A 26979-nucleotide genomic window follows, 5' to 3' on the forward strand; every position below is an offset into this window, starting at 1 on the left:
GCTCCTGCTATCCACTTACAGGGTTTTGTGTCCCCTTATTGACACATATACCAATATACTCAGAGCCAGGGTCTAGGCTCTGAACCAGGTGAGCAGTTTCCTGTACCCTGTCAGCTACATTGCATTATCCTTACATACTGCACCATATTTGTTTTTTTATTTCTTAAAGGAACAGCGTGACCCTCTTCCAGTGTAAGGTTTCGTGTTACCCCAAACACGCCTGCCCAAGCGATCTGAGCCTATCCTGCTAAGGCTCAGAACCATGTGAGTGGGTCTATATTTTATACTACCACTCAGCCCAAGAGGGGGGTGAGTTATATCACTTTGAGTGCTCCACCTATTGACTGGTGTTGGTCCACCAACCACTCAGTCTATCACTATATATATATATATATATATATATATATATATACATAGGAGATAATCATATACGTAAGGCCCCAATCCCATAAATGGACTATATCTCCTGTAAGTACAATTGTTTCTGATTCCACGTGTAAAGTTTTATTGAAGCTATGTATATGCATAAAATAAAAAAAATAGAAAATGTCTATATTGATAAAAAATGGAACAACATATATTCAAAATATATTAATAACCATAATTGTATAAATGAAACATAACCAATGCAATTAGATATGCCAATATATTTACAAAACTCTAATTGATCGTTAAAAGGCTCATGACCATATAAGATTACAAAAAACACATTAGAACCCAACAATAATAATTTGGAAAAGGAAAAAAACAAACAAGTAAAAAAGAAGGGAAGAAGAGGGGAAAAAGTATTCAATCCAAAATTTCCATATGTCTTTAGCTTGTGTATCCACATGGTTTCTCGTTGGCACACTTTTTAGGTAGTATTACCTCCCCTGACATCCTGTTTGAAAAATTATACCCCTATACATATAATAATCTTTAACAGTGAAGGATTTACATTGATTGCAGTGGACATTCTTGCGCTCAATAACCATTTTTAACATGGGACATTGATGGTGGTATTCAAATTCAATCTGATTTTAGCATTGTTTTATGCTTCAGCGCTTTGTGTCCGTCTGAGTGTAGTATACACAACACTTACCTGTGTTTGTATGGTTTTACACTATGCATTTTTTTCTTTTTTATATATATATATATATTTTTTTTTTTTTTATTTTTTTTTTTTATTCTTTATTTTTGTTGTGCGGGTGGGTACAAAGTTTCATCAGACGCCACAACAGCGTATTGCAGGATTAATACATGTTTAGCAGTGGCATGAGAAAACGCACAATTTTAACTAGTTTAACTAACTGAGTGTATCGTCAGAGTGAAATTAAACAAATGTATAACATTTTATGCTTGACGTTGCTAGATTAGTTATGGTAGGTAGTGGGATCCACCTGTCTAGGTACATGCTAGCTGGGTCATCGCTGTAGCTGGAAATCCTACATTTGCATATAACATCTGCTCGTAACATTCGCTGATAACAATTGCTCTATCATCTTCACGTATTATTTGCAGGAGAATTAATATGTAGCCTAAAAGCAAAATATATGGCAAACTATGTGTGGTCGCTGATTAATCTTAGAGCTGTAAAAATGCACATGCCTTGGAGTCTGCCTCTGGGTTAACATTCACCAAGTAATAAGCATAATAACGCTTAGTAAAGATTCAAACGAAATGAAAAGTAAAATACGCCCTGAGTGCCAGTGTGCGGAGAGACTATTGAATACAGATTATGTGTATCAACGACACAGGCTATTAAATATTTGAGTAGTGGCATCACATAGATTATCGTTATGGACTACATTTAAACCCCCTCTATCTTCGCTTTTGTGGGTGGCTGGGCTACACAGAGACCTGTTATAAACATGCTGCAGATCGCTGTGGAGCTCAAAAAAAAAAAAACGAAAAACAAAACGTCTCTGTTACTGGTCGGCATCTTAAGAAGCACAATTACTCTGGTTGCTAGCAGGGAAACGAAACAATAAACAATTATGGAAAGTACAACTGTAGACAAACAAGAGTGGGGATGTCTTGTTTTTCAAGTGTGAGGGCAAGACGTGGCTCGGAGGCCTATATATGTGTAGGCAGGTGTGGGAAGGGTTCTCACCCAAAGTCCGCTGCATGCCTCAGGAGGAAAGTCTCGTATCAACCCACCCCCTCACTCAGGAGCGGTGTAATGTCGGTGAGGGGTGCCACAAGGAAGCAGGTATAACGTGGGAGGGTCCGTCTGCAATGTGGCGTTGTGAGGCACATCTTGCCTGCGGTCTGTGCTGGGGCTCGCCTCATTTCACCATGTTCTTGTGGACTCACTGTGGCCCTGGAGTTGTCGTCTGGGGGCTTGCGGGTGGCCACCCCTGGCCAATTCTTTTGCTGGTGCACCGGGCACCTCCGTTTGTCCATGAGGGTGGGATCTTTAGGGTGAGGTGGTGATAAGGCTCCCCTCTTGCTCCGGGGTTTGCGTAACTGACTTTTGGGCTGTCTCTTGCGGTTCACAGCCCTCCGAGCGTTTGGCTGGAACTTGTGGGTCAGGGCCCTACGTTTGAATGTGTGAGCTTGGGCCATCTGTCCCCTTATAGGCTTACCCCCACCCTTCATCTTGCAGTGTTTGCTGTCGCTTACAGGTGGTTCTTGTGCCATACCTGTGTACCATGCTCTGTCTGCTAGCTGTGCCCAGAATCTGTCGAAGATCGCTTTGAGTGGGTCAGTCGCTTTACTTGTAGGGCCATCCACCCTGAGTTGCAAAGTTTCCATGCCACGTGTAGTGGATTCAGGCATGTCCGCCATCTTGGGAATCACCGCTTCAGCTCCGCTTGTGATTTCATCGTCTGCTGCCGATATGGTTAAGGTTGCAGCTTCCCCTTCTGGCGGGGACCGGGATATCCCCCACCGGTCCAGGGGGGGGGGGGAGGCGATGTGTGAGTGTCCCCTCCTCCGTCTGAGAACCAGGAGAGCGGCTGTCTCTCCGCGGCTCCCACCCGTGCAGGCCGCAGCCCGCGATGCGGAAGATACAGCGACGGGGAGCCCCATATCAGGTATCCCCCGATGCAGCATCCCCTCCTGGATAAGTAAAGAGTTGTCCGCGGCTGGCACGATCCGGTGGTCGGGCGTTATGCCCAGAATCAGGGCGTCGGATGCAGGAGCTCTCGCCATGCACGTCTGGCTCGCTCGGCAGGTAAGCTCCGCCCCTCTTTTTAATATATTTATAAATGATTTTCCAGAACATATCTAACATTATTAAATGCTTTGGTATCATATGTTATTGCTACATACTTGCATGATCTTTTAGACCCAGGCTGTTCTTTAATAGACACAATTTGCTATTTTAATATGCCCCTAACACAATTGTTTTTGTTATTTATACGCCTTGTTCACTTATCTAATATTTTGGGTAACACACTACTTAACTACTGTGGCAGATATTATACTTGGCTCACCTACAGATCTGGCCTATCCCGATCTGGCCTACCGCCGTATGTGTCGAGATACTGACTGTTCAGTACATAACCTACTTTTGAAAGCTAGACTGTGCAAGCAACAAGTTCCATTAAATATGAATGCAACTACTTTCAAATTTTGAAGTGTGGTTTATTGGTTAAGATGCCTTAAAGAAAAAGTCATGCTTAAGTACTGCTTAAGTACAAAAAAAAAAAAAAAATGTTGTAAATGAATTTCAACGTATTTTCCAGAAGGTGGCAGAAAATCCTTCCTGTGAAAGAGTTGTTTCAGCAGCACGTCATTGCTACCATAACAACGGAAAAACCTCTTTAACAACATTGAAACCTATAATGTGAAAGCAGATTAAAGCTCCTTGCAAGAGGCCTACACTTTCTCTGTTAAACTATAGCATTAGCAGATATCCTTAGATTGACTACATTTTCACATTTGAACAGACTAACCTTGATTAAACACATTTTTAATCTTTGGTTTTACACCAAACCATTTGTTTCATGTTGCCATCATATACCCATGCAGAATGCGGTTTCTAGGAAGTGCCTGGCCCTGCTTTTTTCATGTCTTTATAATTTGTATTTATTTATTTTTTACACAAGTTTTGTACATTATTTTTATAAATGTTTTCAACAGTATCACATACCAAACATTATTAAAAAGCATAATATTACTCTAGTCTAGGGTTAGAAATAAACTAAACTGAAAATGGCAAATTATTCACCAAAATACTTAAATTGGATTATTTCTACAACTTATTTATATTACAACAACCTATTGCGCATTCGGCTCCAGTGACGTCGGATGGGGGAGCTGACGTCAGACAGTGAGGAGAGGTCACCAGTGCCGAGGGAGCCCGGCACTGGTTTAAGGTAAGCTGCTGAAGGGGTTTTAACCCCTTCAGCGCCACGGCAGGGGGACCCTGAGGTGGGGGCACCCTCAGGGCACTATTGTGTCAGGAAAACCGCTTTGTTTTCCTGACACTATAGTGATCCTTTAAGACTATTTTGGATTCCCTTTTTAATGTTTTGCTTGGGTTGATAACCAGCAACCATTCTGCTACATTTCTAGTATATATCCCAGGAAGTTCAATTTCCAGCCTAAAAAGTTAATTTTAGTTTGGCAATAGTTTGGCTGCCCCTGAGTTACTCTCTCCCACAAGGTTGGGGGACGTGAGTGCTTTTTTTTGTTGGAATTTATGTAAGGAAGACATTTTTCACTTTCAATCACTTCCTGAAAAATATACTTTTCTAATTAATTTAATAAGTTCTGTAAATGCCAGAGAAATATAAGCAAAAAGTTAACAATTACCACTTTGTTCTCTTATTCGTATGTGATGCAGTTAAATGAAAACTATAGGCCAGGAACACAAAATTGTATTCCTACCACTACAGTACCCTCGCTTGCGCCCCGCACCTGCAGCGCAAAACCCTTATGTCACTTACCTGAATCTAGAGCTGGTGTCCCTAGGCACTGGGTCAGGGTCTGTCTCCGTTCTCCTTCCCTGATGTCGACCGACGTTGGGGACCTAATGCGCATGTGCAGCGATTGCATTAGTACAATCCCATAGGGAAGCATAGAATCAACTGTTTCCCCTGGGGTTTTAGCTGATGCTGGATGTCCTCTTGCATAGAGGCAGGACGTCCAGCGTCAGTTAAGCGACTACCCGGAAGCACCTCTATTGGCTGTCTGGTAGCCAGCCATTAGAGGTGGAGTTAACCCTGCAAGGTAATTATTGCAGTTTATCATAACTGCATACTTACAATTGCAGGGTTAAACTGAGCTGAAGGGGTCTGGGTGCCTATTGTGTCCATTTAACTTTGCATTTTGGATTATTGCTTTAGAAGGCAAAAATAAAAAATGCACCAAATCACACTGAGATCATCCAAATACATTTTTATTCAGTTGTCTGTTTATCATGGTTTACCAGGAAGCAGAAAACAACAACCATGGTAACTAAGTAACAAAGAGAATGTGACTCAACTGAGGAAAGCACAAGTTAAACTGTACTGGTAAAATGAAGCAATATGACAGAAGCAACATAAAATAAACAAAATAAGAGAAAGAAGCAGTCACCAACAGAGAAGGCCTACACCAGTCCCTGGTCCATACAGTAGCAAATTTCATATATCCCCATATAAGTATAGTCTGAATTTATTAGCATCAAATCTAACGAATTCTAACAATTTAAAGGGACACTGTTGAACACTGTAACTACAATATTTCATCTTGTTGAAGTGGTTATAGTATCTGGTGTCACCTGGTGTCGTCCTTACATTTAGTGTTAAACCGTTTGAATGATTTAATGCTGAGCCAAAGTCCCCAACAGGCCATCCCGTAAGTGCTTGCTTGGGCTAAGGAAAAAGTATTAGTCTGAGCAACCAAGGGCAGCTGTGATTGGCTGTGGATGCCAGCTCATCACAGCGCCCAATGCTGATATGAATCAGTATTGCTAAAGGAAATGTGTATTCTTTGTGTTAACAATACTTCCAGTACGGGCCGGGCTACGGGTGGCCAGGGACACTCATTCAATGCTAAACTACTCTTAAATAGTTTAACACTGAATGGAGGGACAGTGACAGAGGACTCAACGCGAAATAATTCAATGAGATTGCATAGATACAGTGACAAATACAGACATCTTTCCCCACAGGTTTGTACATATGACCAAATGCAAACACACACATACAGACATACACACAGACATATACAGACATACACACAGACATACACAGCCACCCAGATATAGTTTACAACATGGCTACAGGCAATTGATGGCAAGTGGTCACTCATTCAGCTCCAGCTGCTGGACAGACATAGATCTCTCTGACTTTGGGGGGAGCATTCACCTCAACTGCTCCTTCAGATTGTCACTAATGGAATTTAATTTGTCCAACCCAGTGACTGAGCGAAATAATAAAAGTATCAGTTTTAAAATTAAGCTGGTAAGTTTGTTTGGGCAGGACCCTCTTCACCTGCTATTCCTGTATGTCATATATGTTTTGATAGAATTAAATATCTGCCTTGTTTACTTATTGTACAGCGCTGCGGAATATGTTGGCCTTATTTAATTAGAATTCACAGTTTAGTGGGTAACGGTGTGATTTTAATCTCTCTGCTGAATTTAATTCCTCGAATATATTTTTCTGCTTCTTCAAAAGAAGATCAACAGGGATAAATCTATTTTCTGCTGTTGTGGGGCACCACTAAACCATTCTTCTCGTTTAACCACTAACACATCCACATGGCATGGGGAAAACAAAAATCCTGGCACTTTGTGGGGGCAACATTATTTATCAATGTATTACTTCAGAAGTTATTCAAGTCAAATTCGGATATAATTTTTTTTTACATTATCTAAAATTGTAAATTTATTAGATGTCAGTCTATGTGAGGAAATTTAATATATACGAGACTCATTTTAGCATATTTGATGCTGCAAATGCAGCTTTTTTTGTAAATACAGTCAACACACAAAAGTGCAAAACAATTTGCTGCAGTTTGACCAAGAATACGGTCAATATTATTACTATAAGGCAGTATCATTTACTCCTACACACATATTCTGAGAATTAAAAGATTGCCATTAAAATGGTGCGTTTTAAATGTCAAAAGTTGGTTATCAGTGCAATGACGCTACTTTAGAAACAGCATACAGTGATATTTCTAAAATAATATTTCTAGGCATTTAGAAGATGATACGGTGTATTTAGATAGAAGGGATTCAGGAACATGGAGTGTTGGGTAAGCGGTATGAAACATGGCTGAGAGTCCTAGGGGTTAGTGAATCACATCCTGGAGTCTGCCATCTCCTAACTAAATTAATCTACTCTCACTTTAACAAAGTGGGATAATGCATGGTATATGAGGTGGGTATACCCCACATTATAATGCTGGTCATTATTAATGGTGTTATAACAATATAGAAGCTTTTCTCTCCTGCAAAAAAATAAAGGGCTATCCACAGGGATTTAGTCAGTAAACTCTGAGTTGTAGCAAACTAAAATCTAAATGGGGACATTTTTGCCAAAACTACCAAGCTGTTTATAACTGAGACATCATAGCCATTTCCAGAGCTCCATGTTTTCTGTGGGGGAAGAGAAGAGCAATGTTTGGATGTGTCTGCGTGGATGCAGTCAGGTTTACAGCTGCACAGGGTGGGGCCAGGCGAGGGGTAGAGGTGTCTTCCCTGCATTCCAAATGGATTTCCCAAAGTTCGCAAAGTATTTACATTGTATCCAAAACACATCACACATGCACACTCCCTGTAAACTCTTATTGGAGCGTGTCTAATGTTTAAGAAGACACTAGATGTGCCGCCTTTTCTGGGGCTGACATATTGGGTGTGCTGACAGTGTGCCTGTCCCTGTTTTTTGGAGACAGACTGAGTGACTGTCCTCCTCTTATAGGGTGAATTAGGAAGGGGCGGGAGGACACACCCAGCTCACTCAGGCTCTGGGGAGTCTCCTTCACCTCCTCTCAAGTTGTCTCAACGTGTTCGTCCTCAAACCTCCGCCACTGCCACCTCCTTCCCTGTGACTGGGGACAGCCGAACCGCGCTCGATCCGACCAAAACTCACATCCAGGCACCATGTCCACCTCGGACGATGTGGATGGGCTTGCTCGTCCTCATTATGGCTGTAAGTTGTGTCCCCCCTATTTCCTTACCAAACACAGGACGCACCAGGGCTCTGTGTAACCCTGTACTGTACACGGTGCTGTACCTGTCCTGGGCGGCTATGGGGAGGGGGGGAGTTAGTGAGGAGGGGGGGAAGAGATACCTTACTACAGGCGCTTCCTGCCTCTGGGGCAGTGTCCCTGTATTGGGGTGTATGTGGGTGTAATTTGTAAAAGTTTGTACCTACAATATGTGAACTAAGGGTCTGACTATAAGTAGGTGTCTTACAAGGGGTGGCTTACAGGTAGCCATTCAGCTGTTACAACCACGAAGCATTATGGGAAATGTAGTTCCATTACACCACTAGAGCTCACTCACCCCCATGTGTTAATCTGTCTGGAGAAACCGGTTCCAGTATGTGTTGGTTTGGCAGTCTGCTGTATATAAATAATGTTTACGCAGCATGCATGGAAAGGGTGAGCTGGTTTTATATCACAAGGATATCTGCTGGCACTACATCTGCTGTAACTAGGATGGCTGAGCATAATTGAAAAGTAGTCCATAGCAAAGGGAGTGAACCTTTAGTCTGGTTTACAGAGGAAGTATTGTATTAATGACTCGTTGGCATGACTTGTTTCCAAACTTCATTTCCAATGATGGCTAAGCATTATGGGAAATGTAGTTCAGAAATCTGTTGGGTACCAGGTTAGATATTTTTAGGTTCTTTTATGACTTATACTTTTTTTTTTTTTTGTGAGACCCAATCAGGAACTTAAGGTGTGGCTGTTGGCACACAGCAGCAATTATTTGCAGTGACATGGACCTGTTTAATAAGTGTTCCATTCACTAGTTTACAGTATTCCCCCCCCCCACCCCCCATTTTAATTTTTTTTTTTTTTTTTTTTTAATGAAGCATTGCATATGGCACATGTGTAGCAATTGCAACTATCTGTAAATCCTAGAAAAGTGCTGGATGCACACCCAGCTTCTTGCTACTTTGCATGCTGACACTGGACGTTTAAACAGATTGAGTTAAATAATTTATTTTATTCAGAGTCCCATGGTGGCTGAATGACCACCACAAAAAGACTGGAATTTATAAATGTGAACTGTGCCATTTCTCAGAACCCAAACTTTTTTTTCCATCCGCATTGGTGGAGCAGGATCTAAGTGAGTTTTGGTTAGTGTCCCTTTAACTGGTAAAAGACCAACCTTTATTGCCATTCTTTATCTGGTTCTTAAAGGAGCAGTCTAAGCATCCGAACAACTAAATGCTGGTTTAGTTCTTATCTTGCCACAGGGCTGTGGGCACCATACCCGTGTTTGTGGTCAAACCTTTTTTTTTTGGGTGGCACATACAGCCCCTTGCCCACTCGCTGGAAAGTTCAACTTCCACATTAGCAATATAATTTTTCATTCATATTTTAACATAATTGATTGGCAGAGTGGGTAATCTGATGCTCAGAAATGGTTTGATCAAGAGTTAGTGCCTGCAGCCTATTGACACCATAACCACTGCTCTGACATGTTGTCATGGTACCTTGACTGCTCTTTATCAGATCAAATTCCAGCATGGAATGTTATTAATTTTAGAATTTGTAGCTCTCTAGTGCCCTGCTAACTCTAAATGATTAAGACATTCTATGGCTATGCCATTGTGATTTCTAGGGAGTTAATAGGTCAATGGTTGTTCTCATACAATGAAGCATGATTTTGCTTTACTATAGACTAGGGGCCCATATAACCTTTGACTCATCTTTTCAAATTACATATTTTTTTTCCATGTCAAAGATCTCTGTTGCCTTATTTAGTAAGAATACATTATTTTCTTTCACTGTCCCTCCTGTGAATAGGTTATTCTGGAAGGGCAGATTTGCCTCGCCCAACCCTTATTTAGTACAGTAAACCTCCTATGAAACGTTGGTATGTAAAAGCCAACACATACACTGTAACTTTTCCTCTGCCAAACTCAATTTCTGGTACCTTCCCCTTACTCTCCCTCCCCCACGCCTCTGACATCTCTGAAATTTCTCAATTGATGGGTGTGTATGTTCACATGATGATTTTGCCTAAACAGAGAGGTTGGATCCGCCAGTCTATTTTATAGAACAGTATGCACTGTTTTTAAGCGAACATTATGTGGCTCAGAGTGTTCTTTTAGCCCAATCGACAAGGCATAATAAATTCTACTCTGACATTTTGTAATAAGTTATTGTTTCTTGTAAATGAGGTAGTGTAGTTAAATGTATTAACAACTTTAAATACACTAAAATTGTATTTCCCTAAATATAAATCTAATGTAAGAGTAGACTACAGTTATCTCCAATTTTTGTCGCTACACATGCATGTAGACTATTAAAGGCTGACATTGTTTTGTGTGAGTGCTAGGGAGAGATACTTGCTTGTTATTGGCATCTGGTATTTTGGGAAACTTTAAAACTATTCCATCCATTCTGTGGTTCTCTTTCCCTGCAATTATTTCTTTCTGCTATCAAAATTCTAAACCTCCTTTTGAATGGTTGTTCTGACCTTTTTTGCTTTCCTAAAATTTAGGGTAAAACCCTATGGTTTATTTATAGAGAATTCTGAGACACAGCGCTACAAAAACGGAGCAATCAGCAGGAACATTCTATTGGTTTTATTTCATTGTGATTACTCAACTTTTTTGCACAGCATTGTTCTTTATAAACAACCCTCAAATGTGTATTCCTAATTCCCTCCCCCGCCCACTTGCATGGAGTAAAAAAAAAAAAAGGTAGGACCCTTTCTCCCTAATAATTTTGGTCTCCGTGCTGCCGTCCCGCCTCTTTGGCTGAGATCATTGAGATTGATAATCTCAGCCAGTCCAGTGCTTCCCATAGGAAAGCATTGGAAGGCTACTGTGCATGCGCAGTAAAACGCTGGGCTGAGGCAATCAGACAACCTTTATGAGACCATCTGAGTGAAATAGCCGAGTTTTACTCCATTATTTCAGAGGAAACTCCTCTTGTTGCTGAGTGACAGCCACTAGAGACATTGAAACCCTGCAGTATAAACATTGGAGTTGTGCAGAATCGCAATATATTCTCTTGCAGGGTTACTATGGAAGGGACATGGCACCCAGACCCCTTCATTATTATGAAGTAGTGTGGGTGCCTCTTTTTGTCCCTTTAAATAATTTGTCTCTCTAGGATTGAGTGTTTTAGATGTTACTACTTTGCAAAATATGCAACTTCCAACACGTGTGTAAAGACCTCCTAAGGTGATATGCTTGCTTAATGTGCTGTGGCCCTGATGAGAAGTGAATGGGATATATACTTTCCTGTAGCTCTAGCTCAATGGTACTAACATTTTCCTTATGGAGATTTTTTTTTTTTGATTAGTTTCCAGTGATTTATCCTCCAGGAACCCTCATCACTGACATACTCTCATGCATGCATCAGAGTACCACGGGCTCCTCCATAGAACGTTCTGTGTGATGCTTGAGAGGATGCCTTTTCCCACAGGCATCGCTAGCTGTGGCTGCTGTTAAATGACAAAAAGTTGACAAAAGAAGCTGTCAGCGGTGGTGTGGCCCCTCTAAATAAAAGTAGTAGTCTTTAGGGACCCAAGTAACTTTATTTGGTCTCTAAGAGATGGAGGCAGTCCATCTGGAGAATGCTGGAAATTGGGCTATATTGTTTAATCTGGAAAAAGGATTTAAAGGTACCCATTTCAGGAACCCCAGGTGTTTTTAAAACTACAGCTTCCACTATGCTTCATCATTCTAAAGGCATGCAGAGCATCATGGAAGTTGTAGTTCCACAACGTCTGGAGATCTACCTTTTGGGCCTTTCTGTGTTGCTTAGACTAACAAGGAAACATTAGGCTGCGCAGCAATGTGTGGCTCTGATTGATTGACTGAGGGTGTCAGCTGCCCACTTCCAGCCTATCACAGAGCCCGTTGCTGGTATGACCTTATATGGCTAGAAGGAAGTGTGTAATCTCTGCTTTAGCGATACCCGCAGGTGGGGCGGGCTGTGGGTGACCAGGGACCCTTATTTAGTGTTAAACTGCTCTAAAATATTGATATGGAATAGAGCGTGTCAGGAGACACCATGCACTCGATCCAATTCAGTGAGCTAAATTGGTATCTACTGTGTCCCTTTTTTGAAGTGATTTGTATAAATGCTACCTTTTGATCTGATTCCAGGTTAAGTTGTAATAGAATTATGTACTGATTGCAAAAGTTAAAATCGTGCGCCCCCTCTTTCTACTCAGGATGTGCTTGTGGCTTTACAGCACGGGCCCAGTACTCTGCATGCATCATTAGCCGTGTGTGTGTGTAAAGTTTCGAGTGTAAGTGACACTGCTCTTAGCAATGTTTTAACGCTAACACGAAGCATACAGGGCTTTTGTATACACATAATCTTATACTTTACTCGCAGTATTTGCTTTTAAGGTCAAAGGCACCTCACAGCCTGACATCAGTATGCACGTGACTGTGACACCATACAGCAGATTACATATTGTGTTGAGTGGGTTATATAGGTTCTTTATAAAAATAACCCCAATGGTGAATTTGCTGCTTGCCGTGCGGAGGCACATGGTTACAATGGAAGTTACCTGAAGCTGTCTCTCGTGGTGGCCGCAATGACAACCTGGTGAATCCTCCTCCGCTCCCGGGACTTCATCTGCCAAGAGCACATGTCAGTGTTGAGAGTACAACACGGATGTCTATGGAGGATCCCATGAGACTGGGAACTTCCATGGATGATGACTTTTTTTTCCTCACAGACTTTACTATTGGAGGCTGCGGGAAATTACAAAACACGAAGGAGGTAGCTCCTCCTTTTGTCAAGTTTTGAGAGGTGTATTAAAGGTGGATAAGACAGACCTTTCTATGTGTCTTGTATCTTTTGACTGCATTGGAATTTCAGTGAAATCCCGACACTGTCATTTTGAATATTTCATTAAGATTGTATATTTTACTATATACTCCATATTTGAAGAGAAGGTGGTAGGGGTGACTGATCTGCTTTAAAGTCAGCTGGTATGCCATGTGCCTGGTGTGTCAGAGAAACCATAATTTTCCTGTCAGCTGCTATATCCACAAGCAAGGTTCAGAAAACAGCAGCCAGGCAAATTTGTGTAAATTCCTGTATAAATTCTTAGGGGGAAAAAATGCTTTCTGTACACTCCAAATGAACTACCTCAACACCCTTAGTGCTAACTTTACTGCTGTCTGTACAGGAGATTATATATAATATGTCTTTATGTGTATATATAAAAACACTTGGTTTTACCTCTAGTGAAGGTGACATTGCTTCTTGCCTTTGTTCTGACATTGGCACACTACTGTAGACCATTAACAGTGTGACTTTGTATGTGAAGGGAAGGAAAGTCTGGCATTATGCCAGCCATGAATTACTACCCCTGTCGCAATCAGCCAGCCTGTAGTCTGCAGCAGAATTTATAAATGATATATTTAGTGAATGCTAACTGCATATCTGCCGTCTTCATTTGTGGGTGTGTGAGTGTACCTGGTCTACTTTACTTAGAAGGATTCTATAGTGTAAGAAATACAAAGTTGTATTCCTTACAATATAGTGCCCTTTGATCTCACCCCAACCCCCATGAGGAAAGGGTTGAAAAACCCATTATTTACTCCCCTAATTCCAGCGCCAATCTCCCTTGGCACTGGATTGGTGCCCGCCTCCCCCAATATCATTCGGGTGGGGTGTCCAGCGTCAATTAGGCGACCAAAAGTTGGTTAGCCCCCAGGAAGTGCCTCTAGTGGCTGTCTGACAGGCAGTTTTAGTCCGCAATGTAATTATTGCAGTTTCTCTAAAACTGCAATGTTTTACATTACAGGACTAAAGGAGACAGGGACCCTGCACCCAGACCTCTTCAATGTACTGAAGTGGTGTGGGTACCTATAAAAAGTTACTCCTACCTCTATGACCATATCTACTTTTAGAAGTGGTCATGGAGCGACCAATATTTATGTGCAATATTTAAATTAGAAACATTGCCTATACAGATCAATTGGCACTTTTGTGCCAGTCTTATTGTACCCTCGACATTAGTGACTTTGGTGGATCGGAACTCTGTTTTAAAAAAAATAAATAAACGAAAACAAAAAAAGTTTGTCAGCATGCAATCCACTTCTATCCTTGCAGGCACTGCCTTCGAATGCTCCTGCAAGGAGAAACCTGTATGTCCCAGGGGGACCAGGTAGAAAAAGAGTTGGAGAAACCCTTTAAGTTAGTGCCTTTTTAGCAAGCATGTAACAATGTTCCTTTCTCAGACTATTTCTTGTTTGAGCAAAGAGTCATCCTTATCTTGTTTTCAAGCATGTCTAAACATATGTCACTCTCGTTTAGTTTCCTCTGTACTTTGTAATGGTGCCTTTTTGAATATATGTGAATCTATGTTTTGATGTTACCAGCTAAAGTTGCCAGTATTGGGAGCATAATACATGGTCAAAGATGCCATACAATGGTACTGTATTATAGTAATAATTGTTCTACTGCGGACTAAGGGATAGCTTTTTGATTTCCTTGCCCCGTGTACAGCAATGGAGGCTAATCTTAACCGGAAGTGTCTCTAGTTAGTCCTTACCTGCACCTCCATCCCACAATCGTGGGATAGAGAGGGCACTATGCATATAGAGAGCTATAAGGTCATAACACTCACAGATAACTGAACAATATACTTGTCAGACATCAGGGAATTATTCCCAATAACAAAACAAAATATTACTAATCCCCTTCTTTAGTGCAGATCCCCTTTGACTTTTGGAATGTACTTTTATATTCTATTAACCCCTCACCTCTCCCCTGTTATGCATTCTAATGGTAAACCATAATGCAAATAAGTATAAAAAGCCTAGATGGTACATTTGTAATCCTTGGCTTGCTGGCTTGCTTGCTTGCTCTTCGGGCAATCTCAGCGGCGGTGTGCATGTGCGCATTCTGATTCACAAAGGGAAGATTTTACACGGGCAACCTAGAACTGAAGCTTTAAAGGGTTTACAGATATAAAGCACTCTCAGAACAGAGATGCTGTGCAGAGTATTCTTCTTGCATCAACAAGACGTTCTAGTGTTAAGGCTGACATTTTAAAAGAGGGGTCTCCAAGTCAATGCAGAGTTTGGAATAGACCCAATCTGCAATTAATTTATTTCTTATTTATGAGTTTGTTTACTGCGCGAGGCTGAGTAGGATTTTTTTTCCTATCGTTTTAGCAGCTTACTCTTGTTGTATCAGTGTGTTTTATGGGATAGTATAGAATAGCCAATTGCATGTTATTACATCATGATCAATTTTCCCAACATAAGCATTAATGGACTATTATAGAATTACTGTTACAAACCTGTTTTCCAAACACTATAGTGTTCCTGTCCATATCTTAAAGGACCACTCTAGTGCCAGGAAAACATACTTGTTTTCCTGGCACTAGAGTGCCCTCAGGGTCCCCCTCCCGCCCGGCTCTGGAAAGGGGAAAGTGTTTAAAACGTACCTTTTTCCAGCGGTGGGCGGAGAGCTCTCCTCCTCCGATCCTCCTCTTCTCCTCCCCGTCGGCTGAATGCGCACGCGCGGCACGAGCTGCGTGCGCATTCAGCCGGTCACATAGGAAAGCATTCATAATGCTTTCCTATGGACGCTTGCGTGCTCTCATCAGAATCACGCAAGCGCCTCTAGCGGCTGTCAATGAGACAGCCACTAGAGGAAATAGGGGAAGGCTTAACCCATTCACAAACATAGCAGTTTCTCTGAAACTGCTATGTTTATGAAAAAATGGGTTAATCCTAGAAGGACCTGGCACCCAGACCACTTCATTAAGCTGAAGTGGTCTGGGTGCCTAGAGTGGTCCTTTAAGTTTCCCAAACCCCACCCCAGATGCCATAAAAAGAGCCTTTAAAGAAGAAAAAAAAAATAATAAGCTTGTGTACAGTTGATCATCTTGTGATTGTCCAATCCAATGCTGTTCATAGAGGAGCATTGAGATCCTGATGTACAAACTCGATAAAAATCAAATCCAGTGCTTTTCTTAGGAAAGCATTAAATCCATGAGTTAAATGTTTTTTTTTTTAACACTTCAAGGTAAGCATTGCTTTTTTTTTTTTTTGCAAAAAGGCAGTTTTCTTTTTATCTTGAATGGTTATACATACAGGACAACTGCACCCAGACCCATTCATTGAGATTAAGTGACTTTAGTATCCTTTTAAAGGTGCATTCCTCACTTGACAATTCTATTTTAAACCAGCAAGCAAACACTTTAAAACAAATATATAAAAACAAAAATAAAGTGTGTAATAAATGTTTATAAAGTTACTATAAACCAGGTGGGTCAGATTGTATTTTTGGGCACACCTCTCTAGACGATTTTTTTTTTTTTTTTAGCCTCGAGTCCCACTTACCCACACTTCTCGGTTTCACACCAGTTCACTAATGACAGAAACAGGGCATCATTGTACAGCCGCAGGAGAGAGAGAAATTACCCTGGAGTCTGCTCTTTATGACCACACTGATCAGACTCCCTCTGTCAGATGTTGCAAGTTGAAGAGATCTTCCAACTGCACATGTGTACAGTTGTTAGGTTTGCCCAGTGCACCTTTTCAGTATCACTGGGGATAGGACACTGGTTATATCAGTGACCCACTTAGAGTGGGTGTTGAAAGCATGTAAAGGCAGATAAATATGAAAAAAAATCCCTTTTACCACTTCTTTATTTATTTAGTTTTATTTCCAGCCTGCAGCATTGCTTTTGAGTGAGACAGCTGTCTCAAAATGATGCATGTCCCTTTAGGTCTACTAGCTGGTATATTTTTAGGATCACAGCATTTCTTTTCATGAATTTTAATTCACTGGGACTCTGTCACTGTTTCCAACTGTCTTTTTTTATTATAGCATTGTGATTTATACTGTGTTGTTTTTGCTATATTGTCTCCTCTTATATAGCTTTTGTTATGCTCTAACTTGTTTTCCAACATTTTCTAAATTCTATATGGCACAGCATGAATGGAATGATGTAAACTCAGTGAAAGCTGAAGTATGCTGATAACTATACTACTGCTGCAATACACCATACACCCATAAACATGTAGGGATTATTTCCACAGTACATTACACCGCCACATTTATCTTTTTGTCTTAAACGCCTATTGCAAGTTAATTATTTGGTGGTTCCTCTGGGCATCAAATTCGCGTCTCCTAAATGGCAATGGCTTGGGAATGCATACACAGAGCTGAAAGCAGTGTATATATTTATTGTTAGGTGAGAATATTATATATATATTTTTTTAATTAATTTTGCAAACCGAGATCTTTAAATTTTAAAACACACAGACTTCAAACCAATCGGATATCAAACTTGATTACCGCTATACATTTATATATATATATATATATATATATATATATATATATATATATATATATATATATATATATATATATATACACACACACACTTTAGATTAACCCCTTAAGGACCAAACTTCTGGAATAAAAGGGAATCATGACGTGTCACACACGTCATGTGTCCTTAAGGGGTTAATGCACTAGGAATTATTCAATTTTTTTTTCCCTTGATGAACATTTAAAAAAAATAATAAAGGCCCCTGACGACACATTAGCCAGTGAGATTTACTCTTTGAACTACAGGCAATGCTATGATGCTCTAAAGTTTCAAATAAAACGATAAAATCATTCCTGTAACACCCAGAAAACTTTCAAACAATGTTTCCCAGTCACCGGGACTTGTTATTTTGCACTGACGGGAGGGTGAAAGAGGGAATAATGATGTCACACATACTAAAGATGGGAGTGACTTGGATAGTGTTGCCAAATCCATGCATTAAAATGTGTACTCCCCAGCCTGAAGCAATCCCTTCTATTAACACTCCTACTTATTACAAGTAGTTGGCCAAGAAGACTGATTGATTGTTAACTGTGGGTACGGGGAAATCTGCAGGTTAATACTGCTGGGAGACGAAGCTCAGGAGTTCCTGTTGGTTTAATAAATACTTTATAGGGAGGACAACAAAGGTGTATACCTATATACCCATATTGGTAGCTGACATCCGGGAAGTCTCCTCAACCACTTATTCCAATAAAGTTACGAGTTCCGCCTTGCTGTAAGGTGGTTCCTAGATGATGCTGTGTGAAAAGTTTGCATAGTTTGCATGCCTGGCAGCACGTGAACCCTGCATACTGCAGGACAGCACTATTCCTGTATCTCACAACAACAAGCAACATTCTGGCAGTCTTCGAAAACACGGCCAAGATGTCTATTTAAAGGACACTTTGTTTCAGTCATAGCAGAGGCAGTTTTAAAGGTATGTTCCAGCTGTAATTCTTTGTCACCATATGGGTGACAAAATTAAATTTAATCCCCCAAAAAATATTAAAATCTGTAATCCAAAGCAAATGAAAAGTTTTTATTTTTTAATAAACCAGGTCAAACTTATATCAAAAGCATAACCTACCATAAATTTAATTTTAACCCAAATTCAACAAATTCATATGGAGGCACTGAATTAGTAGCCTTCTGTTGGACATTTATTTATATATAAACAAACATCTGGCAGAGAAAGAGAGAAATCTGGTAAAGTACTGAAAGGGGGTTTTAAAAATGCCCAAGAAAGAGAAACTTTTGAAGCCAGAATGATCATATTGTTTAACAGCAAGAATAGAGGACTAAATATTGATTTGGGTTTCCTATTCCACTACCAACACTTTTTTTTTTAAAATTTTTTCTATTCTTTATTTTTGTAGTGCGTAGGCAAATGACAGTTGCTTGTGTGGTACCCCAAAGGCAGTCCTCTAGCACAAAACGAACAGTTGAACATAGGGGTATAAGGTAGAACAAGCACATTTTTTATATATAACGATAGAAACGGTATAGCTTTACTTTGTTTAGGCATTTGCGTAACAGAGTGATGACGCTTAACTTTCTAGGCACGTGATTATTTTGCAGTGGCAAGAGCTAGTGAAGCTGTGAGTAGGTTGCCACATGCGTTAGAGTAAGGGTGAGTGATTCAGGCTTAGGTTTCACGCTTAGATGGGTGGGCAACATGCATAGACATTTGATTACAGGATCAATAGCTGTGGCACACTTAGAGAATATGTGAGTTGAAACACAGTTTTATATATCAAAATAACATGCAAAGCTTCTGGCTTGTCTAACTGGCTTTGTGCAGGCTATGTGGAGTGTGTGTGGCAAAGTTAGACTGCAGGCTAGCTGTGATGCGAGTGAGTAAGCTGCTAAAACTCGCCGGGCGCTTAACATAACAATTAAATGATCAGTTATGTCAGGCTAAACATTTCTAGGTAACATATATTCCTATTAAGGGATAGAAGAGTGGGGAAGCTCTACACTGTGTAGGTATTTGGGCCAGGTAACTTCTGGCATCATAGCTGCAGTGACTATAATGCTTGGAGTAACCCTTTAATTGGCTCAGCTGGTCATGGTTTGTGCTGCATTCTACTGCCAGTTTACTGATATTAAACTCTGCCCCTCTAACCAGGAGGGGTACATTACTGCTTTCTAAGTAAAAAAAAAAAATTATATTTATATTTATAAAAAAAAAATGTTTCTTCTTTTCTTTACCTGGCTCGATATGTCTCACTGCAGTTCATATACCTGCCAGGTTAAAGAAAAGCTAAACGATGATACTTGGCACTGAATCTGTCAGAGGCGGGTTAAATACAATCCACCCCAGAGTATTACTCAATTAGGGCTAGGCTAAAAATGTTAACTAAAGGGATACATTGTTTCAGACATGCTGGCACATGGAATTTTTTTGTAATGCCTGAACGTGGATGTTTGCAGGAAAATTACAGTAAAACACTTTATTTTAATTAGTATTTCTTTTATTTTGAACATATTCAAAATGATTGGCCAAATGTAATACCTGCAGTCTTCTTTACTCACATTAATCATTCACAGTTTAGGAATTTCTTTGTATTACCCATTGGATCTTTTTTGTGGAAAACTATATTTCACTTATGGTTTTTGTTAAGTAGTCTGAGCAGCCTCCCTAAAAGAAGAAGAAAAAAAAAACAAAAAAACAATTGTGCCACCATTCTTTAAATGTTTGATATTCCATTGACATGTTTTTGCATTTTCTTTATATCTTTTTCTGGAAATAAAATATTTTAAACTGAATTGGCATGTCACTAATTTGGATATTTTCGTAAACCACAATAGAGCACCTGCCTTGCAAACACTTCTAATTGAGCTGCATTGGGAAGTCTATGATTGGACAGTTGCAGGAAGACGGGGTGGGGTTAGAAGGCTGTAGACAAAAGATCTGCCCCTTTTGCAAGTTGCTTTTTAGATATATCCCAAAGGTAAAAAAAATGCAGCAATAAGTGCCTACATGCTTTCATTGGGGTATGTGTACTAAATGGTGTTTATTATTTTAATTTATTTTTTTGTCCCTTTTTGAAATGAGAAATTTTGCCAACTTGACTCTGTAACTTCACAACAACTTGCCAAGCTTATACAAATAGAAGATTGATTTCCATACCACAGTAGACACAAAGAAGACTTGGGAACCTGTGTGAAAAATACAGAGAATATTACTCTTAAATTTAGCAGAATTTTGCCATAAATTGATTCCTAAAAAGATTCAATCTAATGTAGGTCTGCAACATGGCTCTGTGTTTCATGCAAATCTTTGACTATTGTGCTAGGAATACAATGTTGTCATAATGCTACAGAGTACTACTACTGATTTAGGTGTGTCCACTGTCATGCAAAGAGTTAAAAGGTGAATGATTACTTACCTTTCAATAAAAGTTAAAAAAAAAGTGCACTGCACAATAAAGGCACTTCTATATTGATAGAAAATCAATAAATATTGCAAATGGCAGCTATTACACGAGTGCCCTCAACTTAACACCAATTCATGTGCCTTTCAAATGCTTCTCTATGAGTAACATTTTACCTGTAACTGGGTTTAACTTGGTTATAGCAGAGGAAGCGCCTCTACTAGCTCTTAGGAAGCAGTCACTAGAGGAGTGTTAACGCGCCAATGTAAATGTTGCCACTGTTACAAAACTGCACTGTTTTACATTGCAGGCTGGAACAGACAGGGGCACCACACCACAACCAGGTAGTTTTAATTGAGTTGAAGAGATTTGGGTGCCTTTTAGTGTCTCTTTAACAAATACCTGATGACACTACACTTGAAGGACAATGACGTAAATGGGGAATGAAGCTAAACTCCCCGTTCTGTGAATTGATATTATTCACCGATGTAGGATTGGGAAGCTCCTACGTGAATTTATTTATTTTTTTCTGCATATTATTCGGAAGGGGGGGAAAAAGGCTTAATTTCCTATTTAAAAAAAAATAATAAAAAATATATATATAATTTTTTTTTTTCTCTAATTACGGTAGTTATTGCCATATGCGTTCACTATGAGTGCATGTTATGCTTAGGGCCTGTGTTTCCCTTTAAGCTCCACATATACTGAATGTCACCTTGTTACTGGGCATAACCGCTCTTTTGTGTGTGGTTTTTTTTTTGTTTTTTTTTTATGCCTTCACCTTTCAGTTGACGGAGCTGATAAAACTGTATTTACATTGCAATAGTTCATTCATTCACTGGTAGAGAAAGAATGCTGGTATCTTAAACTCCTTGATACCAATATGCTAACTGACCATTATTCTACACACGTGTGAGTAAACCTGCAAACGTTTTTTATAACTTGCATGTATTAGGAGTGCAATGCAGTTACATTGCTTGGTTATAAAAATGTACAACAAAACATTCTGATTGCCTATTCTACTTAAATATGATGCTGAAATAAAATTTAAATGAGCAGAACCAAAGAACAAACATTTTGGCGTCTGTGCAGCTTACAATAAAATCTGTTACGAGGCTCACAAAGTCTCTAAAATGCAAAAATTGCTGCTTTGTGTTACGCGAGAAAGGTGTATGAATGACTAATAAGCTTAACCCCTTAAGGACACACAACATGTCATGATTCCCTTTTTATTCCAGAAGTTTGGTGGGGTACACTTGTGGCTTCCTTTTTTTTTTTTTTTTTTTTTTTTTTTTTTCTCAAAACACTAGTTCCTCTTGGCACCTTTTGTTCACAGTAACAAAATGTTTTCTATTAAATATATGAGCTACAATCCCATTCTTCGTGGATTAGAATGTATTTGTTTAGTTTTTTTCTTTGGGTACTTGAAATTAAATCCCAGTGCTGTTGCGTAAAATAATGAAGTGGTTGAGATCTCCCAGGAAATCCCTAGTGTCCCATGTCATCACAAGTGTTGTTTATTCCCATTTAGAGATGGCAGGTCATATATGCATGCACAATGCTACAGCAAGTGAGAAAAAAACAGAAGAGAACCACGTACTTAAATGGTTATTCTAAGCACCATGACCACTTCAGTGATTTGAAGTGATCATGGTCCCTGTGGTCTGTATTGCAGCAATTTATTGTGAAATCTTGCACGTACAGAGTTTAACCCCTCTTGTGCGAATGTGTAACTTCGCCTCCAGTTGCGTCATTAGCTAGTCCATAACTATTTCTAACTTTGTGAACCTTTTCAAGCAGTGTTCCATTTTTTGGCTGAGAGCGGTCAGCTAACACGCTCAGTTGATGAATGGTGACTGGATCAGCATCATGCAGTTTACGCGGCTGGTGAGAAGCCGTAGAGACCAATGGGGAGCCAAGTATGAGGGCAAACATTCACTAAATGGTTTGTGCCAATAATGGGCAACAGGGCCAAGGTACTTCTGGCATAACCGCTACAGCAGGAGTAACCTCATTTAAGTAAATGCAAACCTCTCATTCTCAAGTGATGATTACTTGTTCAGGTGGTTTAAAATCTCATTATACAATTGAATAGCCAAACTGAAAGCACAACATAGCATTTTTCCTGTTTAACTCTTTTGACCTTAAAGAGCCACTATAGTCATCAGAACCACTACAGCGTAATGTAATAGGTTCTGGTGTCTATTGCCTGTTCCTGTAAGCTTTTCAGTGAAAACACTGCCTTTTCAGGCGGTGCCATCCAAGGCGAGACAAGCACTGCGATGGGGAAAAGGTAAGTAAACTCACTGTTTTAACACTACAGAGAAGGAGGCTGGTTACCTAAACATTTTTTCCAGCCCTATAGTGTTAGGAATATATGTTTGCATTCCTGACACTAGTGTTACTTTAAATTTGAAATTCACTTTTGAATGATCACTTTAGTGAATAACCCTGTCAGATAATTTTTCGTTTAAAGTGAGTCTGCAGAAGAAGCCCTGGTTTATCAATTGCTTTTATATATATATATATATATATATTACAATGTTAAACAAAAATCTGCACACCAGTCAAGCCTGACGACTTCAGGTGGAATGGGTTTTCAATCACAATTATTTATTTTTTTCCCCACCTTAACTTTTAGTTTGTGTGTGTGTGTGTATATTTTCCTCTTGACTTTTTTTGTATTTTTTTTTTTTATTTTATTCTGTCGATTTTTATAAAAATAATTTAAACTGAACTGCCACTTCTGCTGTGTGTGTGTGTGTATGCAACACTTTTTTGGACTACAGTTGCCGCTGTCATGAATTGCTGGTTGGAGACTGTGTTAATATTTGTAAACAGTTGGAAGAACCGACTTTCCACGATCTGTCCTCCAATTTATGTCCTAATTCTCAATCCTGGCTCGATCCATCTATTCCTGAAGTTTAGTACATCATGAAGTAAATGTAGAAGTTTGAAATTTAATATCTGCTTTGCATTTCCGACATTCTTATGTGTCTTTCCCTCTGCCTCACCCAAACTACTCATCTTCACTAAATATATGCCTTGCTCGGGTTCAGTAAACAACAATTGGTTTATCTTATTTGAATGTGATAATCTGCAGTTACTGTGTAATAGGAAATGACAATAGGTGATTACGTGTATTTGCAAAACAAAGTTAGGTTTTTGTGTATATACAGTCTGCTTTAGACAGTGTGTGATGTCTGTAATTTTCTGTCTGCAGCGGTTCTTGATGATGAAAGACTCACCGCTGAGGAGATGGATGAGAGGAGGAGACAAAATGTGGCCTATGAGTACTTGTGTCATTTAGAGGAAGCCAAAAGGTAAGAGGATTTATTTACCAAATAGATGGTTCGGGTGGATTTTGAGTCCCTGCACTAAACGCCAAACTGGTGTGTGTTACAAACAAGTTTAAACATTAAATTAATTAAAGAGCAGTTTAAACACCATAACCACTATATACCACTGAAGTACTTCTAGTGCTTGTAGGCTGTTGGCAGCATCTTCCGGTTCTGGGTGACCCCATTTGACCAAGACCTGTGGTCTTCAAACCTTCAGCCTCCACCCGCGTATTGCAATATCAATTTCATCCATATTTTGACCAAAAGCAAGATCGCACCCACAGTCTAATGGCATCATAACCTCTACAAGAGAAGATAGTGGTTAGGGGTACTTGGACTGATCCTATAAGGCCATGCTTATAGAATTGGAGAAAAGGGATGTTCAGTAAAGCCCAGCTGGGCACTTGTAAAAACATTTTATTTAAATATTTTTAAATACGGGTATTTTGTTGTAACTTTTACAACCCCTTTGTGATCCAAATACATCTTGCTGTTTAATGAGTAATAAATCCCTTGATTTTCATTCTTTCTTAAATTAAGTTGTCATAATGCTTAATGCCCGCTCAGCAAATTGTAAGATTATTTGATTAACATGTAGTCCAAATTCTAGACGTGTTACAAATTGGCATATTGCTAAAGTTATGATATGATGTTGCTGTACTCTTATCACTGCTTTTAACTATGACCAAAAAGACAACACATTATTACCTCTCTACCTTTTAAACTCCTCCAGCAAGAGGGGAGCTTATTCTCTCGCAGGGATTTCTTTCTTTAGTTCGTTTTAAGTGATTTTTTTTTTTTTTTTTGCTTTTTCATGAAAAGATCCAGTAATGTAAAATGAATTAAGGAATGCTTAATATTAAATAGAATATTCCTTTAATAGTGGAGTATACTGATTATTCATAATATGTAGAATAAGGTTGTAATACTGAGAGGTGCATCTAACTATGCAGTTGTTTATAAGGTGACATTTAATTAAAACAGAAGGTCATATGAACAAAATAGTTGCTACTGTGTATAGTGCTTCCATGAATAAAGCTGCACATTCCTGAAATAGTATATTTTTGTGCTGGTGTGATATGGTGCTTCTAAATTCGTTAAACTTCCCTTCCTATTGAATAAAAAGTACTCTTTTCTGTTGGTTGTGTTCCCTCACCCACTGTCTTCCAGGGTACATATCACTTTTTTTTTAAATGCTTACGGTCCTCCTATCACATGTCAATACGTAAGATACAGAATAAAATGTTGTTGAGGGGATTTTCTTTGGTGTCTATACATTTATAATGTTTTTTTAATTCTACCAACATCCTATAAATTGGTATAAAATGCTTATTGACGGGCAACAACATTAATATGCATGGAGATGTATAAAAAATATATATTTTTTAAAGGGTTACTTTTACCCCTTTTTATGTCTGTGTTTTCAAAGTATTTGGCATTCTCTTTCTGGCTGCCCTCCCCTTAAAGTAAAAATAAGTCTTAAATAAAGTTATAACTTTCCTGGAAGCCAGTGACCGGGATAGCTTTCCACGTCTCTTTGTAACGTCGTGCAAGGTCAAATCACAGGTTTTCTCATTGAGAAGCTTTTGATTGGACCATTTAGCCAGCTCATAATGCATGTGCACGCTCTGAGCCATGAAGGGGAGGATTAAGGGCGGGAATATTAAAAAAAAAAAAAAAAAACCATTATGCTGAAAGGTTTCACTAAAGGAGGAAGGCGAGACTGAGCTATCCCTAGAAGGAGCCGTGCCTATAAGGGACAATATTGTGTCTGTTGTCAATTTACTGTGTGCACTGATGGCACAAACTTGACATTAGGCGGCCCCGAACATAGTCCAGACTGCCTAAGTCACATCTAAAGGGAGTGTAAATGGCTCTGGCACAGAAGTGCAGATAACTCTTTGTGCAGCGTTTCAAATCATTGAAGTAGTCATGGTTGTTGGAGTAACCCTTTAATACAGTCAAAAGAAGAAGGCAAATTAATCCTTGCATTATTCTCAGCCACTACCTATTCCTACAGGCAGTCTGAATCAAAACATAGCTGACTTTTCTTTTTCATTGTGCATATTCATCTGTAAATGAAGACATATGGTCTATAACAGATAATCTTCAGGATGTGTCTAGTCTATACCACAAACCTGCCCAGAGTTGCATCATACACTTTATGGGAGTGGGTTAGCAGTTCTTATAGCGATGTCATCATGGTTCCCTGGACACATAGGGTTTATCTATAAATAGTAAATCTGGGGCAATGTTCTACAAAAGTTTGCCTTTTGCTGCATGCGAAAATGCTTCCTTCATCGCTTTTCATGATTTGTCCAACAGCAACAAGAAATTATGTGTCAAACATGGTGGCTATAGCAACCCTAATGAGTAAAGTGACCTTTTGAGAGATACATTGACAAGCAAAGAAGTCAATTTGTTTCAGCCCTTAGAATTTAGAGGTTCTGCATGCTGCCCAGTGGTACATCAGTAGTGCTAATCAGAATTTATGTGGAAATAGCATGACCTCAGGGTAATCAACTAGTTATGTCTGGGTTACCATAGGAACCAAATTGATAAATGAATAGATGTCCTCTGGCAGCAAAATGGTTCTACATATGGGATGGCAGTGCTGTTTATGTAAACATAAAGCATGTTGGGTTCATAAATGGCAGAGAAAATAGGAGCAAAACCGCAAACCTTGACTTGTTTATCCTATACTTCTCAGGAAGCATACATGTGATTATAGGGGAAATGGACAAATCAAAGCTGTAATGTTGTTAATTGAGAAGGCAAGTTTCACGCTATGCTTTCCTTGTGTGGATAGCCTGTGAATGTGTAAATACATGCTCTGAAGATGACA

General features: G+C 39.5%; 1 protein-coding gene across 1 annotated transcript in view; it reads left to right on the forward strand.

Annotated features, from left to right (window-relative positions):
• Nucleotides 1-7876: 7876 nt before the first annotated feature.
• Nucleotides 7877-26979, forward strand: part of IQGAP1 (IQ motif containing GTPase activating protein 1) — a 123044-nt gene continuing 103941 nt past the window's right edge. Inside the window, exons 1-2 of the mRNA XM_063448967.1 lie at nt 7877-8072; nt 24017-24116. Of these exons, the coding sequence (XP_063305037.1) occupies nt 8024-8072; nt 24017-24116 (149 nt within the window). The 5' untranslated portion in view covers nt 7877-8023. The remainder of the gene's footprint in view (nt 8073-24016; nt 24117-26979) is intronic.

This window comes from Pelobates fuscus, chromosome 3 (genome assembly GCF_036172605.1).
Source record: "Pelobates fuscus isolate aPelFus1 chromosome 3, aPelFus1.pri, whole genome shotgun sequence".
In the NCBI taxonomy this organism is placed as follows: Eukaryota; Metazoa; Chordata; class Amphibia; order Anura; family Pelobatidae; genus Pelobates; species Pelobates fuscus.